We start from the raw sequence: 19,204 nt of genomic DNA on the forward strand, positions 1-19,204 counted from the left end.
TCCATTTCTAAGTTCGTATCCCTCGCAGTAGCTTCATCAATGTTACCTACCAAATAAATAACTTGTTCAGGAAGACCATCTAATTCTCCCGAAAGAATCAATTTAAACCCTTTAATTGTTTTTGCTAGACCAACATATTTTCCTGGGGAACTTGTAAATACTTCTGCTACGAAAAAAGGTTGTGACAAACTGCTAGTTTAGCTGAAACTAAAAGAATGAACCTTGGTAATGCCTGGAGGTTAGATATTGATGGAAGAAGGAAGCATAAGGCAATATCCATCATTTTGTGGCATTAAAGAGATGGACTACAACAAACTTGTTTAACAATAATATGCCATTTTTAACTAAAACGACAATAAGTTCAAATAACAAATGCATATGTCGTTTGGAGGCTAGGCAAAATCATACCATTATAATTTGTATTTTGTATTTTTTATTCTATATATTCTTATTGAAAGTGCTTAAAAATGTCATTACTTCAAAAATATCTTAATTTGTTCCATGATAATGTGTTTTTGCCCTTGTTGTACGTGTCTTTCACCCAATTTTAGCAATCCATCTCGGTCTAAATAAAAATTTATTAAACTCAAAACATTGAACTATCCGAAAACAAATAATAATAAGGGATATTTGCTGCGAAAAGACCTAAGTTGTCAGTTTTATAACATTTACCTAACTCTTTTTTTTTTTGCGGTGAAAATATATTCTGTCAACAATCTTTGGCATCCGTTGGTACTTGGCCATCAAGTGTCATGTAGAGGTACATATGGTACTTGGCTGTCACTAAAATGCATGACTCAAAATAAAATTTGTTACCTTTAAAAAAAATGACAGGATAACTTTAGATGCATAAACAAGTTAAACACAACAAATTCTAAAACAATATACAAATGGATTGGAATTGTTGTAATTAACTATCTACTTTTATATATTTTTTGGATATATATTTATAACTCTTTAGTACATATTTGAGCCTAAAATTATACACAAAGTTTCATTTAATGAGCTAGCAAAGAAAGAAACGACGAACATTTTTGCGCTACACTTTCATTTTACACTTTTATGTAGGGCTGTGCAAAAAATTTTACAACCGCCTAATCCGAATAAATTGTCCAAACCAACCCGAAAAAACCGCCAAAAAACGCAACCCGAATAAACCGACCAAAATTTAAACCGCCCAATTGTTACAGTGGGCGGGTTGAAAATAATTATCAACCCGCCCAATTATGAATTTATTATTTTTAATATATTCAAATAAATATATAAATTAATTAAGTTTTGTTTTAATTTTTTTACTATAAATTTAAAATATTGTTTTAAGCTTAAAAATATAAACTTCACACTATTAGTACTAGTATTTAAAAAAAAAAATTACAAAAATGTTAAAAAAAAAATACTACTTTTGTTTGGGCGGGTTGACCCGCCCAACCCGCCAAAAAAAAAATACCATTTCAGTTTGGGCGGGTTAACCCGAACAACCTGCCAAAATTATTAGATGGGTTAAATTTTTTTTTTTTCTTAATTGGGCAAGTTACGGGTCACTTTTGCTAACCCGATTATGACATTAGACGGGTAAAAATGCCTTGTAACCCGACCAACCCGCCCAATGCTCAGCCTCTGATGATCATACATTTCTTTGTAATTTCACTCTCGGTAATAATTGTACTACTTCGCAAGTTCTGGAGTTCTCCTGTTTTGATTGACTACTTTTCTTTGTAATTTCACTCTCGGTAATAATTCTACTACTTCGCAAGTTCTGAAGTTTCGTAGAAATGGTTAGCAGGAAAAGAAAGAAAAAAAACCATTTTCCAGTCAGTTTTTTCAAACACCACTTTACTAGTAAAAATACAGTTCTAAAACCTAACAATTTTGAAAAAGAAAAATTGAGAAAAAATAATAAGTATTCATATAAAAAAATATATATTTATAGTCAATAGTCATCACATGCCTTGCGCTCTAGCACAGACTGCTTTTTAGTTGTGTCAAGTAGGGCTGTGCATAAATTTTTACAACCCGCCCAACCCGAAAAATCCGCCCAAACCAACCCAAAAAAACCGCCAAAAAACGCAACCCGAATAAACAGACCAAAATTTAAACCGCTCAATTGTTACATTGGGCGGGTTGAAAATAATTATCAATCCGCCCAATATAACCCAACCCGCCCAATTAAGAATTTATTATTTTTAATATATTCAAATAAATATATAAATTAATTAAGTTTTGTTTTAATTTTTTTACTATAAATTTAAAATATTATTTTAAGCTTAAAAAGATAAACTTCACACTATTAGTACTAGTATTTAAAAGAAAAAAATTACAAAAATGTAAAAAAAAAAAAATACCACTTTTGTTTGGGCGGGTTGACCCGCCCAACCCGCAAAAAAAAAATACAATTTTGGTTTGGGCGGGTTAACCCGACCAACCCGCCCAAATTACTGGACGGGTTAAAAAAAAAAAATTCTTAATTGGGCAAGTTACGGGTCACTTTTGCTAACCCGATTATGACATTGGACGGGTAAAAATGCCTTGTAACCCGACCAACCGGCCAATGCTCAGCCCTACTTTTATGTACTATTACTATTATTATGTGAAATTTTTTAGAAATCATTTCTTAACTTAGGTATCATGAAAAAAAAACCTAGGTATCAGAGCCTCATTTTGTAAGTACATGAATATTTCCATCATTCCTACTTATTTATATACACATTAATAATTAGCTAAGCCAATTAATATGGGTCAAAGAATAAAGTTATCAAGATTAAATCTTTCAATAAAAAGATAAGAGAAATCTAATATGCGGGCGTACGGAACACCCACACTTATGCAGTTTTTTTGTTTAATTTTTTTTTTAATCTTCTGGTAGCACATGTAGTCAGCCGTACTTGTGCAACTCTGTTTATTTTTTTTTTTAATTCTCAATTAAAAACATGATTAAACAAGCAACATTAAAAAAAATTGATTTAGATATATTTTATAAATTACTGAGACACATGTTCTTTTGTAGGTATAGGTAAGAATAAAGTTTTTTTTTTAAATAAACAAAATTGCACAAGTAAGGCGGACCACGTGTGTTACAAGAAGATTAAAAAAAATTAAACAAAAAAACCGCATAAGTTCAGGCGTTCCGTACATGCGCGTATTAGATTTCTCATAAAATGATATATCAAAGTTTATATTTTGGGCTCAACATTATAATTTTTTAAATAAAAAATTTAAATTACATAAAAAAAAATAGCAAAAATGATTTTTAAAAAATAATCATAATTTTTTTAAAATTCTCAATTAAAAACATGATTAAAGGACAATAAAAAGTAGAAATTAGATCTAGTAACCGTTATAGGTAAGCCTTTTTTTTTATCTACAATTTTTAAGTTTTAGTATAATACCTACTATTTTAATTAATATACCTATTATATCTTTATAATATGTGAATACTGTTTTTATAAGAGAACTATGTGGTCAAGAGTATTTTTGAAATTGTCTTTGATAAAAATAGATAGAACTAAACTAAAATTATTTATGAGGTAATTTTAGTTAAAAAGTCATTAAACTCTCTAATTTTCAACTTAAGATCGAATAAAAAGGGTCAATTGAAACCCGCGACCCGAACCGGCCCAACTCAAACATGTGCGTGCTTTGTCTACCATGGTCCATGGAGCCTGAAATGAACTCGAAGAACCGATCCCAATTCTTCAGATTTCTCCAATAATTTTCATAAACAGAATATGGATTCAGCTACACCCACACCCAAAACCCTAGAAGCAGAGAATCCGCCATCTTCTTCTTCTTCTGGCAGTTGGAATTGGAAGGAGCAGGTTTTCATCCCAACTCTCCTGGCAGGTCACTTCTTTTTTCTTTTCATTATTATGGAAATTGTTTGCAAGAATACTGTTTTTTGTAAATTGTTATAATAATTACGATGACGATGATGATGATTTGGGGGCGCAGGGGTTGTTGGAGGTGGAATTGGGTTAGTGTCGAAGCATCGAAAAGTTCATGGTCTCGCCAACATTTCTGCTACTTACGCTACTAATTTCGCTATCGTAACTGCTTGCTATTGCGGTAAGCTCCTTCATTCTTTTGAGGTCAATGAATCTCTCAGCTTACATTATTTGAAAGACTATGCCTATTTTCTTTGGGAGGCTTTTGGACTAATTGGTAATAACAAAAGGTTTCTTTCGGGTGATCCTTTCAACTCTGTACTTGTAATGGTTTCTTTGATTTGATAGGGACGCGTGAGTTGGTAAGAGAAACTCGTAAATCAGACCCAGGTGATCTTTTCAACTCTGCAATTGCTGGTGTTTTTAGCGGTGCTATTCTCGGCCGTCTTCAGGGTTAGACTTCATTCCATTTATACATGTTTCACTCTCTTTTGTGCTTTTCTGTTTGCTAAAATTTAGACTGACAGAAAGTTGAGATGTTTTTGTTCTTACATTTAATGTTTTTATGCATTGACAATCAAAGAGAAATGTTGATCATTTGGTAAAATTGACTAACTTAGGATCATTGCTACCTTACTTACATTGGCTTAGTTTAGTTTAGGTATTCTTTTTTTTTTTACTAGAATAGAGTGGATAGCCAATTGATTAGTTATTTTCTCTTGCAATTTGGTGGATGGATGTTATGATATAACCTGCGAACACAGTAATATTTTACTGTTTGAATTTTGAGATAAAGGGCAGCTGTATCTATATCAAAGTCTGGAAGAATTTAGCTCTTTATTGATGGAATACACATTAGGGGTGTTTATTTTGAGGACTTGAGTTGCCTTGTAAAGTGTAGAGGGACTTCGGATGAAAGTAATATTAAACTCTTGTGTACAAAAGTGATCACTTTACCCTTAAAATACACTTGGGCTCACAGAAATTATTAACTTTACTTTTTAAAATTTGAACCAAACATAGGAAGGGATTTAGATTCTCATTCCCACTTTTACTTTACCCCATACCAAACACACCCTAGGAGTCATCAACCGGATTATGTTATCTTGTTTTGCATGCCTTCTGCATTATAAAACTATTACTAGGCTACTCTCATCCAATGCTGATATTAAAATACCCATTTAGATTTAAACCAAAACTTTTGTCTTCAAGGATGCTAAGATAATTTTATCAGGCTTATCAGCTGACTTGGAACTTGGCTCCTAGAATAGAAGATGCCATCCAATGCAACTAGTATTTTTTACATGTTTCACAAGAACTTGTGTTGTTTAAAATGAATTTGTAATTATTATTTGTCTCACATTTACTGATTGTTGTTTCAATTTGAAAGTTGCAAAGAGAGATTGTTGAATTAGTTTTTTTTTTCTTTGGTGAGGCAGCTGGTCCAGTTGGTGCTGCCCGATACTCGGCCATGTTTGCTGTCGCCGGAACAACGTTAGACTATGCTTTCAGCAGACTAAAAGATGAATTGAGAGATTATACTGAATCTATGTCGGAGGACAAGAACAAAAGTTGGTTTAAATTGCCTGACTGGTCTCCAATCAAAGTGCTTGACGAGGAAGAACTTGCTGCAAAACAGGCTCGGGAAAAGCAGCTCTATGCGCAGAGGGCACTTGGTAAACTTAACAAAGAAGAGTCTTGAGAATAGTTACCTTTTGATTCTCAAGTTTTGTTCATGTTCATTTGCATGTCTCGAATTTTGTTCTAGTCGACTAGTCATTGGAAGGCAAGTTTTGACGTCAATAAGATAGTTGATGTTGTATTAAACGTACAATTTATACACAGCATGGAAAAGTTTTACACATTTATTGGGAATTGTTGAAAAGGATTATCCTATTCAGAGGTTCATTTATAAGTGTGCAGCCAGTTTTTGGGCCATTTTTAAGCAGTTTCTCATGGTCCTTGACTGATTTCTTGCTAATGATGTCTCTGTTCTTAAAGATGGTAACAAAGGTAATTTACACAAATAGGCATTGTTTAGGAGAAAACATAATTCTAAACACAAATAGGCATTGTTTAAGAGTTACTTCGTTCTGTGACCAGAAACCACTATTTACACAGTTTTAGTGGCAAAAACAAAAACCCTACAACATGCCAAATTAATTCATTACCGGTTAGTAAATCTACATGTGACCATACACAACGGGGCTAACCAAAACAGAGAGCATTGCCATTGGCCGAAGAACTTGCTAAACAAAACTAAACTGTAAATGGTCAGAACTAATGGTCAACCCAATGCAGTCTCATGTTTCTATGAAAGAAGAGAAACAAGAGAGACGAATTCGAGGGTGATCCGGCCCTTCGATCTTGTGTTGATGACGAAGTGTTCTGGGTATTTCCTGAGCAACATTAAAAGGCCATACCACGGTTTCCCCTTTGATTCAGGACCAGGCCAATCCTCAGATGTAAGATATCTCCTTACTCGACTATGATGCCAAACATTACCAAACTGCTCCACCAACTGAACAAAAGTAAAATTGTAGTAAGGAATCTTATTAAGGTTCACACGTAATGATGTAAGAGACACAGAAAGAAGGATAATTAGGCCATAAATAGCTACTAATAATGTATCTTCTCTGTTGTATAATTGACTCAGTGAAAACACACAACAAAGACTTAGACCTAACACAGGACCCCAACAACCCACAGTAGACTCCACTAAAGTTATATCGTTGTGGAATCTTAAAGCCTAGATTTTCCTCTCCTTATAGGAGAAAATATCTCAAGGTAGACCAGAAATAACAAGGTTTGCTGTGAATCATACCGATATGGATTGTATATGATGACAAGTAATTATTTCCAGTCATCAAACTAAACAATCCGAATCTGGAAGGTATAACTAAAGGATTTGGAAAATAAAATCAGCGACTGTGTAGGTCAAAGGAGAAAAGAAAAGGTAACAGGGCCTACACCAAACTATGATTTGACATCCAAGAGACCAACATCTGTGATTGATATACTGATGGACTAAACTATGAGATGGAGACTGAAAAGACACAACTAATCAGCATCAATTACTAAAGAACATGTTACTCCCATACAAAGGATTTACATCTGTCAGGTAGGTGTAAGGTTAGGCCCTTTCAATTTCATTCTGTTCTGACAACACATTCAATAGACTTGAAAATGAAATATAGCTTGGAATGATCAAAGACTAACCTCAGCATGAAGTTTCTCCATTGGCATCCACTCTCCTGGACCACATAAATCAGAAAGCACTGTAGCAACAGATGAAACAACATCCTTCTCCTCCAACTGCAGAAGCTGTTGGTTATCATTTTCTCGCTCAATTCTTGACCTTCCATCTCCCTTCTTCTCTGCAGGGACCAGAGATAAACGCTAATGAAATTGAGTAAATATATTGAATTGATTGCAACGCTGGATTTTAAGATAGAAATTGGTCCAAAGAAAGCAGAAGACCACAGAGTGTAAGTAGATAATAAGAAACTTAATACACCAAAGAGAAAGCTATTGCAACTTGTGGAAAAATTAAACACAAAAATGAAGGACAACAAATCATGTTATCCTCAAAAAAGATCCCACAGCATCTCATCAGTTGTCGAACCACAAGATGGACACAAAAGCACCTTTAAAACAATTTCTAAAATGTTCGATTAAGAGTTGATTTCGAACCTAAATATTTGTTCAGGTTCACATCCACCCCCGTGTGTTCCTAATTTAGAAATACAGACGAAACATTGAAGATGTTCATTCTTGGCCGCAAATGTAGGTGATCTTACTTGGTTTTAGCAACCCTCTAAAGCCCAGGAAGCATATGTAAACTCATGATTTACAAAATCATAGCTTTCAACAGCAATACCAAGTAGGAAAACCTCACTTAGGTAAAGTCTTCTTCAAGGAGTACTCTCATTGATAATATAACAAATTACAAACTTTCAAACAACAATCGCCATTACCCAAAAGTTGAACAGATAAAATATGTAATCCTATAGCAAAATTCAAAGAGAAGTATATTTATATAACCGTATAAGTAATATCCCAAAATCACACCCTGAGTATCTCTCTTTCCATGTACAATAAACAAAAATCTTCCATTTCCTAGCTTTCTATTAGATAACATGAAGTGAAAACATTAAAACCAAACAAAAAACTAACCTAAGGCCCCAGCCTTGCCACCGGACCCTCCAGCAGCACCATAGCCATAACCATCATACCCTTCTCTTCTCGATTTCTTACCACTACTGCCACCACCACCAATGTCATCATCATCATCATACTCCTCTTCATAGTACTCCCTTCCCCTCCCCTTCTTCCCAACCGATCCAGCCCCAGCAGCAGCAGACCCCATGTGATAATTATAATGGGCCGGAACCACAGCCCCGGCTGCGGCCGCCGCAACGGAAGAACCGTGACCCGCGTAATGCCTGGGCCCAACCGGCCCACCCAAAATACTCCTGACGGGAAGCAAGAAGTAGAACTCCTTGTCCCCAATCTGAAGCAGATCCTGAGAATCGAGCTTTACGGGAGGATTTCCCGGGAGGTGAAGCACGCCCTCAACCAGACAGCCATTCTTGCCGAGGACCTCGAGAGCGAAACGACGGCGGGCGAAGTCGTAGAAGATGCGGGCGTGGTGGCGGGATATATTCATGCCGCCGCCGAGGCTCGAGAGGTCGACGTCGACGGTCGATTTCTTGGAATTGCGGCCCAAGATTATGGAGTAAGTCTGCATATAGTACTCAAAATCCTCGCCTTGTAGCTTGGCGAAACCTGCCTCGACGTCGCCACTGGTAGCGCCCATTGAATAGGATCAACGATTCTTAGAGAGAGAGAGAGAGATGGAGTCGGAGGAGTTTAGAGAGAGAGAGAGATGGGAATTGGTATATTGGGCTCAATTGGACCTGTTTGGATGCGAGCAATTTCATATCTCGGATGGGTTTTCGCACTGCTTCTTGATGGGATTTTATAAACAAATTATAGGGAAAATGGTGCCATTCATGCCTTTGGTTGAAATTTTGACCAAATTTATAGTAGCTAATATTTTGAGGCTAATAATAATATTTACGGCATAATTCAAACAAAAATTATATGAATTTTAATATAATTTATTTTGTTTTATTATATAAAAAAATATATTTATTTGTTACCCTTTACTTAAAAATATATATTTTAATATAGCTATCTTATGTGTTAATAATGATTATCAAGTACTTTGTAATTTGAAATCGTATATTATTTGTTACCCTGTTATCGATACTGATTATTAAGTAACTTACAATTTGATGTTATTAATAATAGCTATTAAGTATCGTGTAATTTAAAAACATGTGTAAAATGATACTATATTATATTACAATTTGATGGGAGGAAAGACCACTAGGATTAAGATTGATGTTTCATCTTAAAATAAACTGGTGTTAAGTAGAGTAACAATTTACTTTATAAGGATTTTGTTGTTCTTATATATTTTTCATGTGAAACTTTTTCCACATTTAATACGCCCCTCACGTTTAGGTTGAAACTGTGGACATTATGAACGATATTTAGATACAACAGGACCGAACGCAAATATTTAATAGAATGCCACAAGCCTGACTCAGTAAATTTGTGGGATATAGGACATCACAAGGCTGGTCGGGGAATTTATGGGTTTACATTAGAAATGTCACAAACCGAGGCCAAGAGTGGAGTGTAGCAGAAGTCGAACCTACTCTTGATACCGTAATACAATTTGAGGGGGGAAAGACCACTAGAAATAGAATTGAGGTTCTATCATAAAATCAATTGATGTTAAATAGAATAACCATTTCCTTTATAAAAATATTGTTATTCTTATATATTTCGTATGTGAGGCTTTTTCACATCTAATTCATTATTCATGAGAATATATACATATGGTACTTATAACTTGTGACCAAATTTGATGGACAATGGTGATGGTTGGAAAAATTGAGGACGGTGGCCGAAGAAGTATGAGGCAATCGATTGTAATTGGATCGGATGTTAGAGGCAAACCTAATTATATTGGTTAAATCTAAAAGGGTTAGATTAGATTAAGTGAACACCTCCATGAGTATGGATTTTTTTATTATGTTGGTTTTTCTTAATTTTATTCATATCTTACATTTAAAAGTTTATGAATGAAATGAAGATTTCACGTTTGGTTTTGAATTATAGACATTAAATTAAAACTGACCAATCAAGTCGACTTTATTCCTTAGCCTTCCTACTTGATTTCTTAAATTTATAAAAGCTTTAGATCTTTACCATATATATTTACTTATTTTTATACCCTACATATGTTGTTTTTCACACCATTAAATCAAAATAAATTTGTGTTTATGCCACCATTATATTATATATATATATATAAAAGAGGTTTTTTCAAAAAAAAAAAAATTGTTTTTTTATTTTTTACGGTGCTGATTTTTTTTTTTTAAAAAATACTACTTAAGTTTTTAAAAATACTATTTTCAAAGCTTTATATTTAAAAAAATACATAATTAATAAAACAACTAAAAATAATAACTAGACAACAACTAAATATTAATCCACTGCAGATTAACACATTTAAAAATAACTTCAAAATAACAACTAGACGTCAACCCATTACATACTAAAATATTTTTTTTAACATTAAATCAAAATATATATGAAACAACTAAACAATAATTAGACATTAACACAACAACCGAACAACTATATATAAACTTAAAACAACTAAAATATAATGTGACAACAATTATACATAAATATAACCAACTAAAAAATAACGTGAAAACAACTATACATAAATCTAAACAACTATAAAAATAACATAATTATAAACAAATCAATATATATTAAATATAAACTAAAATTATATGTATACTTTAAAAACATAAATTAAATTAATATATAATAAACTAAAAACTAAAACAAACAAAAAAAGTTGATAATATCTATATATAAGTTGAGAAAATCACATAATTTATTAATTAAGGTGACCTATATAAATATATAAATAAATAAACATACTCATTATATATAAATAAATAAATATATATGTGTCACTATTTTTTTTTCTTTTGAAATGGTGTCAGTACTTATTTTTTACTACACCTCACTGTGTCTTAAAAAATAGCACGCAACCATATGTTGAACTGTGAAAACAGTGGACCATGTGATATGTTTGGCCTCAATATAATGTGCCTTCATGTAATTGGCATGTGAGCTAAGCCATTTTTCAAGTCTTGATCTTTATTTCAACTTGTAACACACCAGCAACCATTTTTGCTTTCTTCGAGCTTTTGCCGACTAGACCCATTCTCATGGTAACTGGTATGATTTTGTCGCCGTTCGACCCTTTGCAGGCGCGATTCCACCAGCACCTGAGCTGAACAACCCTCTGCGCAAGCCCAGACCCATCGCCTTTCCCAACAAATGGCTTCTTCTCCTGCGAAAGGAAGAAGTAGTATAACTGGAAAAAAAAATTGAGCAGTATAAAGAAAAAAACTCCGAATAATAGTAAAAATGTAAAATTTACTTAACTTTTAGTGATAAATATAAATTTTTCTTTATATAATTATACGAATATGTAAGTAATGCTATGCATACACTTTTTTTACACATAAAAATGCACAAACAATTGTGGTATATTCTTTTTAATCACCATACAAATTTATCAAGGTAAGACCACGTCAATTAATTTTATGTATGATTTAATAGTAGTTCTATTAAACATTAGCGGTTTTATTTTTTACAATCCACAGTCAATTTTATGGACGAAACATTTCATTTGTCAACTATATATCAAGATCTTCTGTTAAATTACCCTGTCCCATAATGTGTTCAACCAATATAATACTGACACATCATTTAAGTTTTACACCTCATATTACTAGAGAAGTTAACAATTTTTTAATGAAAGGAAAATTAAGTGATGTGTCAGTACTATAATGGTTAGCACTACAAGAAACCAGTTCTTTGCCGGCGCTTCGTGAATTGCGCTGGCAAAAATCAAACCCTTTGCCGGCGCAATTTAACGCCGGTAAAGATGACTTTTGCCGGCGCAATTCAGGGTTGCGCCGGCAAAAGTAATGCCAGATTTTTCAAAATAAAACATACAAACTTTTGCCGGCGCATTTCACCTAACGCGCCGGCAAAAGTCAATGTGTTTTTAAATTTTCACACGTTTGAAATAAGGTAGGTGGGCTTACTTTTGTCGGCGCGTTTCGTTGCGCCGGCAAAAGTGCAAAAACGCGCCGACAAAAGTCGAGATAATTAAAACGGCGTCGTTTTATTTTAGGGTTTACTTAAACACTTTTGCCGGCGCAGTTTTAGACTTTTGCCGGCGCAACGAAACGCGCCGGCAAAAGTTATAACGATATACCCAGCCGCCTGAGCCTCCTTCTTCCCCATTTCAGTTTTACAGTTTCGAAACCAAGCTTCTCTCTCTCTCTCTCCTCTGTGATAATCTCTCCGACCACCGTGAGCCATTATCCCACCGTGGCTTCTCTCTCAAGGTTAGTGAAGCTTATCTCTCATGGCTAGTATTCGGTATTTTTAACATTTTTGGATTTTTTTTCTCTATATTTTGTTTTGTAATTGTATTTTTTTTGTTATTCTCTAACAGGTATGTAGCTCCTCTCGGTAAAATAAGACTAAAAATGTTAGTTTATATATATATATATGTTTCGGTTTATATATATATTTATTTCGTTATATATATCTGATTATATATATATATATTTATATTTATCAGTTTATATATATATATGTATATATTTATATATATCAGTATATGTATATGTTTTTATATCCGAGTATATGTATATATTTATATATCTGAATATATATATATATTTATATATATGCATATGATATATGTTTATGTATATGTGTAAATGTGTTTATATATATGTTTATGTATATGTGTAAATGTGTGTGTATATATGTTTATTTAATGTTAAATTTTTTTAGAAAATTGATTAATATAAATGTATGTGTGTGATATTTGGTATTATAGTTATATTTTTCTTTTAAAAAAATAAATAAATATGTGTAGTTTTATAAAAATGAGATTAATAATGAAAAATAAAATACGATTTTAGTATTTATTAAAAAAATTGATTGGAGTATGTATATTTTTTAATTTTAATGCTTAATATGTATATTAAAAAATAGATTAGATTATGTATATTAAAAAATATATATATTATATTTTTTATATTAAATATTATTTGTTTATAAATATTTATTAAATACATTGTTTTGATGTTACTGATATAAAAATATTTGATATATGTTATTAATCTTGGTTTATGTTGTGCATGTTATGAGAATGTTCTGTATATTGCTCTGGGAATATTCTGGTTATATATGTGTTTAATTTGTAGGTTTTTCAATTTTTGGGATAGTTTGAAATATAGTCCTTATGCTGCCCAAATTTTGTTGGAGTTAGTAAAATTAATAATTAATTAAATAAAAATTTAAGTATAATTAAAAATTCATCAGAAAAATAATTTTTAACTATAATTTAAATAAAATAAAATTACCAATCATAATAATTAATAATTAATTTTAACATTAATATTAGATGTTTTGTAATTGAAAAAGTTAAAAATATAAATGATTTAATAAAATATAAATATAATAAAATTATTATTGATTAAGTAAATAATCCAATACAAATTGAAGAATTTAATAAAAAATTACAAAATGGAGATTAATGTATAATTAAATTAATTTTAAATTAAAAGTAATAAATAAGTAAATGTTAAAGTAGACTAGTCAACGGACACGTGACAGTACATGATTGATCTACATTGTTATTATTCTTAAAATAATTTTTAATTTATTTTTTAATTTAACAAAAAAGTAAAATTTACATTTTTTAAAAAAAAATTCAAAATTTTTGTTTTTTTAATTTAAATTCAAAAATTCAACTTAAGATTAAGTATGAAAAATACATGTTTTTTTAAATTTAATTTTATATTGTTAATATCATCAAATTTTTTAATTTATTATTATTATTATTATTATTAAAATCTTCCTATTTATCATTTTGTCTACTTGTTTGCAATTAAAGATTAAGTAATTTTGTTTAAAATCTAAGCAATAATTTAAGATTAAATATTTTTTTTACTTAATCCTAAATAATTGATTAAAAGCAGCAAATTTGATTTTTTTTTTGTAAAAAATGAAAAAAAAAAAAAAATTTGTTACCTTTAAATTGGAAAACAATAAATTGGATTTTTAAAAAAAAATAAAAAATATAAAATGATTTTTTTAATGAAAAATTATTTAAAATAATAATAATAACGTGTACCAATCATGTGGTGTCACGTGTCATGTAAGTGTTAGTAAGTTGTAAGTTTGAGTAATTTAGCCGCAAATATCTCTATAAATAATTATTTTTGCCAGGGATAGGATATTATTATCAGTTAGTGATAATTAGGGAGACAAACAGTCATGAAATACTTTGACTATCATTTCCCTCATTTTAAGACAATTATTAATATTTTCTTAATTATTTCGCTTAAAGATGGCGAGCGACAAGAGCTGGATGAGTGCGAGGAATCGTTGGTCTCTGGAGTATAGAAATGGTGTTAAGGAGTTCTTCGATATCGCCAAAAATCAGTTGAACGATCGAGGTTTGGTTCGCTGTCCGTGCAAGAAATGTGGGAATGTTAAGTTCCAGCCTATAAATGTAATTTCGATGCATTTATTCAACAATGGCATCGTACAGTCCTACAAAGTGTGGCATTACCATGGAGAGGCGCTGCCGTCGCCACCAGCTGTGGTACGAGATCATGATAGAGATGAGATAGCGGATATCCTGGAGGATGTTTACGCTGAAGATGACGTTCCCGCTGGAAACTATAATGATCTTCCCCAAGATGATCCTCAACATCGCGACAAGTATGACAATTTATTTAAGGAGATGTCAAGTGAACTGTACCCGGGTTGCCGAAAGTATTCTGCGTTGAACTTCTTGGTGAAGCTGATGCATCTCAAAGTAATTAACAAGTGCAGCAATCATTACTTTGATGGTTTGCTGGAATTGTTAGTCGACGCTATGCCTGACGGAACAATTTTACCTAAGTCTAACTATGAGGCGAAGGCAAAGTTGCGGAGTATTGGATTGGGATATGAGTCCATCGATGCTTGCAAGCATGACTGTGCACTGTTTTGGAAGGAGAATGCGAATTTGGAATTCTGTCCGGTTTGTGGTGAGTGTCGCTGGCAAGATAATCGTGGGAACGAGAAGAAAGTGGCCCATAAGGTCATGCGGTACTTTCCGTTGACGCCGAGATTGAAAAGGCTGTACAGTTCCAGATATACTGCAGAGGATATGAGATGGCACTATTCTAAAAGGCCAAGGGAAGATGGTGTGATGAGGCACCCCGCTGACAGTAAGGCGTGGAAGCACCTTGATGAGTTGTACCCATCTTTCGCAGCCGAACCTCGAAATGTTAGGCTTGGGTTGGCTACAGATGGTTTCAATCCTTTTGGGAACATGAGCAACTCTTACAGCATGTGGCCTGTGATACTTGTCCCATACAACTTGCCGCCGTGGAAGTGCATGAAACCACAGTCATTAATGTTGTCTATTCTTATTCCAGGTCCTTCTTCACCTGGAAAAGATATCGATGTCTATATGAGACCTTTGGTTGACGAGTTGAAGGAGTTATGGATGAATGGTGTCGAGACAAGAGATACATACAATAGTACCTTGTTCAATATGCGTGCAGCAATCTTGTGGACCATTAACGACTACCCAGCTTATGCTATGATGTCTGGGTGGAGCACAAAAGGGTACAAGGCGTGTCCCACCACCGAGTTGCAATGAACTCAGGCCATAGGAGAAACTCCCTCTGTAGGGATTAGAAGTAAAATTGCAATGACGAGTTGCAATGAAGAAACTCCCTCTGTAGGGATTAGAAGTAAAATTGCATACATTGGCCATAGGAGATTTCTTGATATGGATCATGAATGAAGGAGCAAACGAGCACTATTCGACGGTAACAAGGAACTCAGGCCACCACCGAAACATTACTCCGGTGATGATGTGTTGAAGCAATTAGAGAATTTGCTGATTAGACATCTTGGGAAACACAAAGAATTTGGTGGTGTGAAACGCACAAGGGCTCCGATTGAACTTAATTGGTCGAAGAAGAGCATATTTTTCGAGCTTGATTATTGGAAGGAGTTATTGTTGAGGCATAATTTGGACGTAATGCACATTGAGAAGAATGTTTGCGACAGTGTCTTGGGAACTTTGTTGAACTTAGAGGGAAAATCTAAAGACACTGACAAGGCAAGACTTGATCTAGCAAACATGAAAATTAGGGAAAAACTCCACCTCCTCAAAGAGGGAAACAAGTGGAAGAAACCGCACGCCAGTTACACTCTCAGTGTCCCGGAGCGTCGAGTTTTCTGTGAATTTGTGAATTCAGTTGAATTCCCGGACGGTTTTGCTGCAAACCTTTCGAAGAATGTCAATGATGGCAAGATAACTGGGTTGAAATCACACGATTGCCACGTGTTGTTCCAGCAGTTGTTGCCCGCCGCAATTAGGTCGTTTTTGGTTCCGGAAGTTCGGAAGCCAATTATTAAGTTGTGCGGTTTTTTCAAAAAACTTTGTGCACGAACTTTGAATGTGAAAGACCTTGAGAAGATGGAGACAGACATTATCACCATTTTATGCAAGTTGGAAATGATATTTCCTCCAGCATTTTTCGACATTATGGTGCATTTGGTTTTGCACCTTCCGAAAGAGGCAATTCTTGGCGGTCCCGTGCACTTTAGGTGGATGTATCCCATTGAACGTTCGATGGGAGTTTATAAACAGTATGTAAGAAATCGTGCACGTCCAGAAGGTTCAATCGCAGAAGCTTACGTGGTGAACGAGGCTTTAACCTTTTGCTCAATGTACCTGCGGGGGGTTGAGACTCGATTCAATCGACCTGAGAGGAATGACGATCGCGTTGAATCCCAACCAAATCGGGAATATTCTATTTATAAGGCTGTTGGTCGTCCATTTGGTAAGAAATCAAGTATGCTCCTCAATCCACAGTTAAAGCAAAAGGCTGAGTGGTATATCTTGAACAATTGTGCCGAAATTAAGGAGTACCTTAGGTGTGTTTTCTAGTATTTTTTCAATAATGATGTTTGGTTTATATACCGAGTAAATGCCAAAATCATAGTTTTTTTTTTTCATTTGTAGTGAGCATATGGATGAATTAAAAAGACGGGGGGATCGAATCTTGAAGTTCAACAAGAAACTGATTTTCCTTAGTGGTTCAAAGAAAGAGTATGTATATTAGTAAATTCTTTTCTGAAACCCCACTTAGTCAATCCAAAATTAACTTTCAATGTTAATGTTGATAGGTGAACGGTTTGCATGAGTCAACACCTACTGCTGTGAATAATGAATTGTATGCTCTCGCAAACAAATCAAGCGGCACCGTGTATTCATATCCAGGGATGATAGTGAATGGTGTGAAATTTGTGACTCGTGGTCGTGATATGAAGCTTAAAACACAAAATTGCGGTGTAATGGTGCCAAGTGAGGAAGGAGTGAACTACTATGGAGTTTTGGAAGAAGTAATTGAATTGTCCTACTTGATGGGTTACAGTGTTGTCCTATTCAAGTGTAGATGGTTCAATACAAGTAGAATTAAAGTGGAATCCAATTTTACGAGCGTATATGTGAAAGAAGAATGTTATAAAGATGATCCTTTCGTTCTCGCATCTCAAGCGAAGTTGGTGTATTATCTTCGGGATGTGAAAAATGGGGATGATTGGAGGCTCGTTAATGAATACATTCCGAGGAATGTATGGGATTTCTCAAATTCCGATGTTGATGATACTGAGACCACAAATGATATACCAATATTGCAAGAAGTTAATTCTTCTTCATTTCAGTTGTGGGTAGAACTTCTAATTTTTGATAATCTTCAGTATGATCGGGTTGATGTCAATGCCACTGAAGTGCACAACGTTGATGATTTGGTTGGCGAAGGTTCAGATGAATTTGTTGTCGATGATGAAGTTGAATTTGAAGACGACACGTTGGCCGAGTATGAAGACGATGAGGATGACGATAATGTTCTAGTTGATAGTGACAGTGATAGTGATGTTCGTAATGATGTTGTAGTTAGTGATGATGAGGACAGTGATATGTAATTTAAACAAGTGTATGTAACTTTTTATTTAATTCAATGAAAACTTTATTTATTATCATTAATTAATGATAGTATCAGATATAGGTACACATGCACCTATTGGATGCTTTGGGGATAGTCAATGTATTCATGTACTGGTACTCATTTTTTCAATATATTTGATGAAATATGTTGAAAAAATGGGTAGTCGCACATGTCTGCTTACTATCTCCAAGGGATCTATTAGGTCGGAATAGGGTAGGTTGGGAAAGACAATGAGTAATAAAATGTTAATTTAATAACAAAAAACAATAGTGATGCACCTAGTGGATGCCTTGGGGATAGTCAATGTATTCATGTACTGCTACTCATTTTTTCAATATATATGATGAAATATGTTGAAAAAATGGGTAGTCACACATGTCTGCTTACTATCTCCAAGGGATCTACTAGGTCGGAATAGGGTAGGTTGGGAAAGACAATAAGTAATAAAATGTTAATTCAATAACAAAAAATAATAGTGATGCACCTAGTGGATGTCTTGGGGATAGACAATGTATTCATGTACTGCTCCTCATTTTTTCAAAATGTTTGATGAAACATTTTGAAAAAGTGTGTAGTCGCACATGTCTGCTTACTATCTCCAAGGGATCCACTAGGTCGGAATAGGGTAGGTTTGGAAATACCATAATGAATAAATGTTAATTTTATAACAAAAAACAACAGACATACATAATTTGAATTAGTTAATTAATGAATATTTTAATGTAGAATGGCCGAAACAAGTAATGACACAGGTGGTGGCTCCAAGAGAGGCAGGGGAGCTTATTACGGTGCCAATATCGAGAAGGAGCTGGCCATCAAAAAAGTTACTCATTTGAAAGTAGAGTTTGATAAAGAAACTGGAAAAGCTATTCAAAAGTACGGCAAGTGGTTCAACAATTCCATGGCTCGTTATTTGCGTAGCACCGTACCCCCAACTACACTAGCTTGGGAACAAGTAAAACCGGCTGATATCGAAGTTATTCGAAAGAGACTATCTGTAAGCATTCTTTAAACCTTTAATAACTCATTATTAAATATTTTGTCTATCTTCATAATATTTTAACAAATTCCAATTTTAATTGTGATTTTAGGAAAAATTCATTTATCCAG

General features: G+C 33.6%; 2 protein-coding genes across 2 annotated transcripts; one reads left to right on the top strand and one right to left on the bottom strand.

Annotated features, from left to right (window-relative positions):
* The first annotated feature begins 3,605 nt into the window (after positions 1-3,605).
* On the top strand, positions 3,606-5,777 carry LOC133782647 (uncharacterized). The gene is made up of 4 exons (XM_062221982.1): positions 3,606-3,840; positions 3,949-4,062; positions 4,230-4,334; positions 5,321-5,777. The coding sequence occupies exons 1-4, from the start codon at positions 3,726-3,728 to the stop codon at positions 5,581-5,583; spliced, it is 597 nt and encodes a 198-aa protein (XP_062077966.1). The 5' UTR covers positions 3,606-3,725; the 3' UTR covers positions 5,584-5,777.
* Positions 5,778-5,898: 121 nt separating this feature from the next.
* LOC133782640 (FHA domain-containing protein FHA2) lies at positions 5,899-8,841 on the bottom strand. Its single transcript, XM_062221975.1, has 3 exons — positions 8,058-8,841; positions 7,101-7,258; positions 5,899-6,402 (listed from the first exon to the last, which is right to left on the bottom strand). The coding sequence occupies exons 1-3, from the start codon at positions 8,698-8,700 to the stop codon at positions 6,193-6,195; spliced, it is 1,011 nt and encodes a 336-aa protein (XP_062077959.1). The 5' UTR covers positions 8,701-8,841; the 3' UTR covers positions 5,899-6,192.
* Positions 8,842-19,204: the final 10,363 nt, after the last annotated feature.

The sequence above is a fragment of the Humulus lupulus genome, chromosome 1 (genome assembly GCF_963169125.1).
Source record: "Humulus lupulus chromosome 1, drHumLupu1.1, whole genome shotgun sequence".
NCBI lineage: Eukaryota > Viridiplantae > Streptophyta > Magnoliopsida > Rosales > Cannabaceae > Humulus > Humulus lupulus.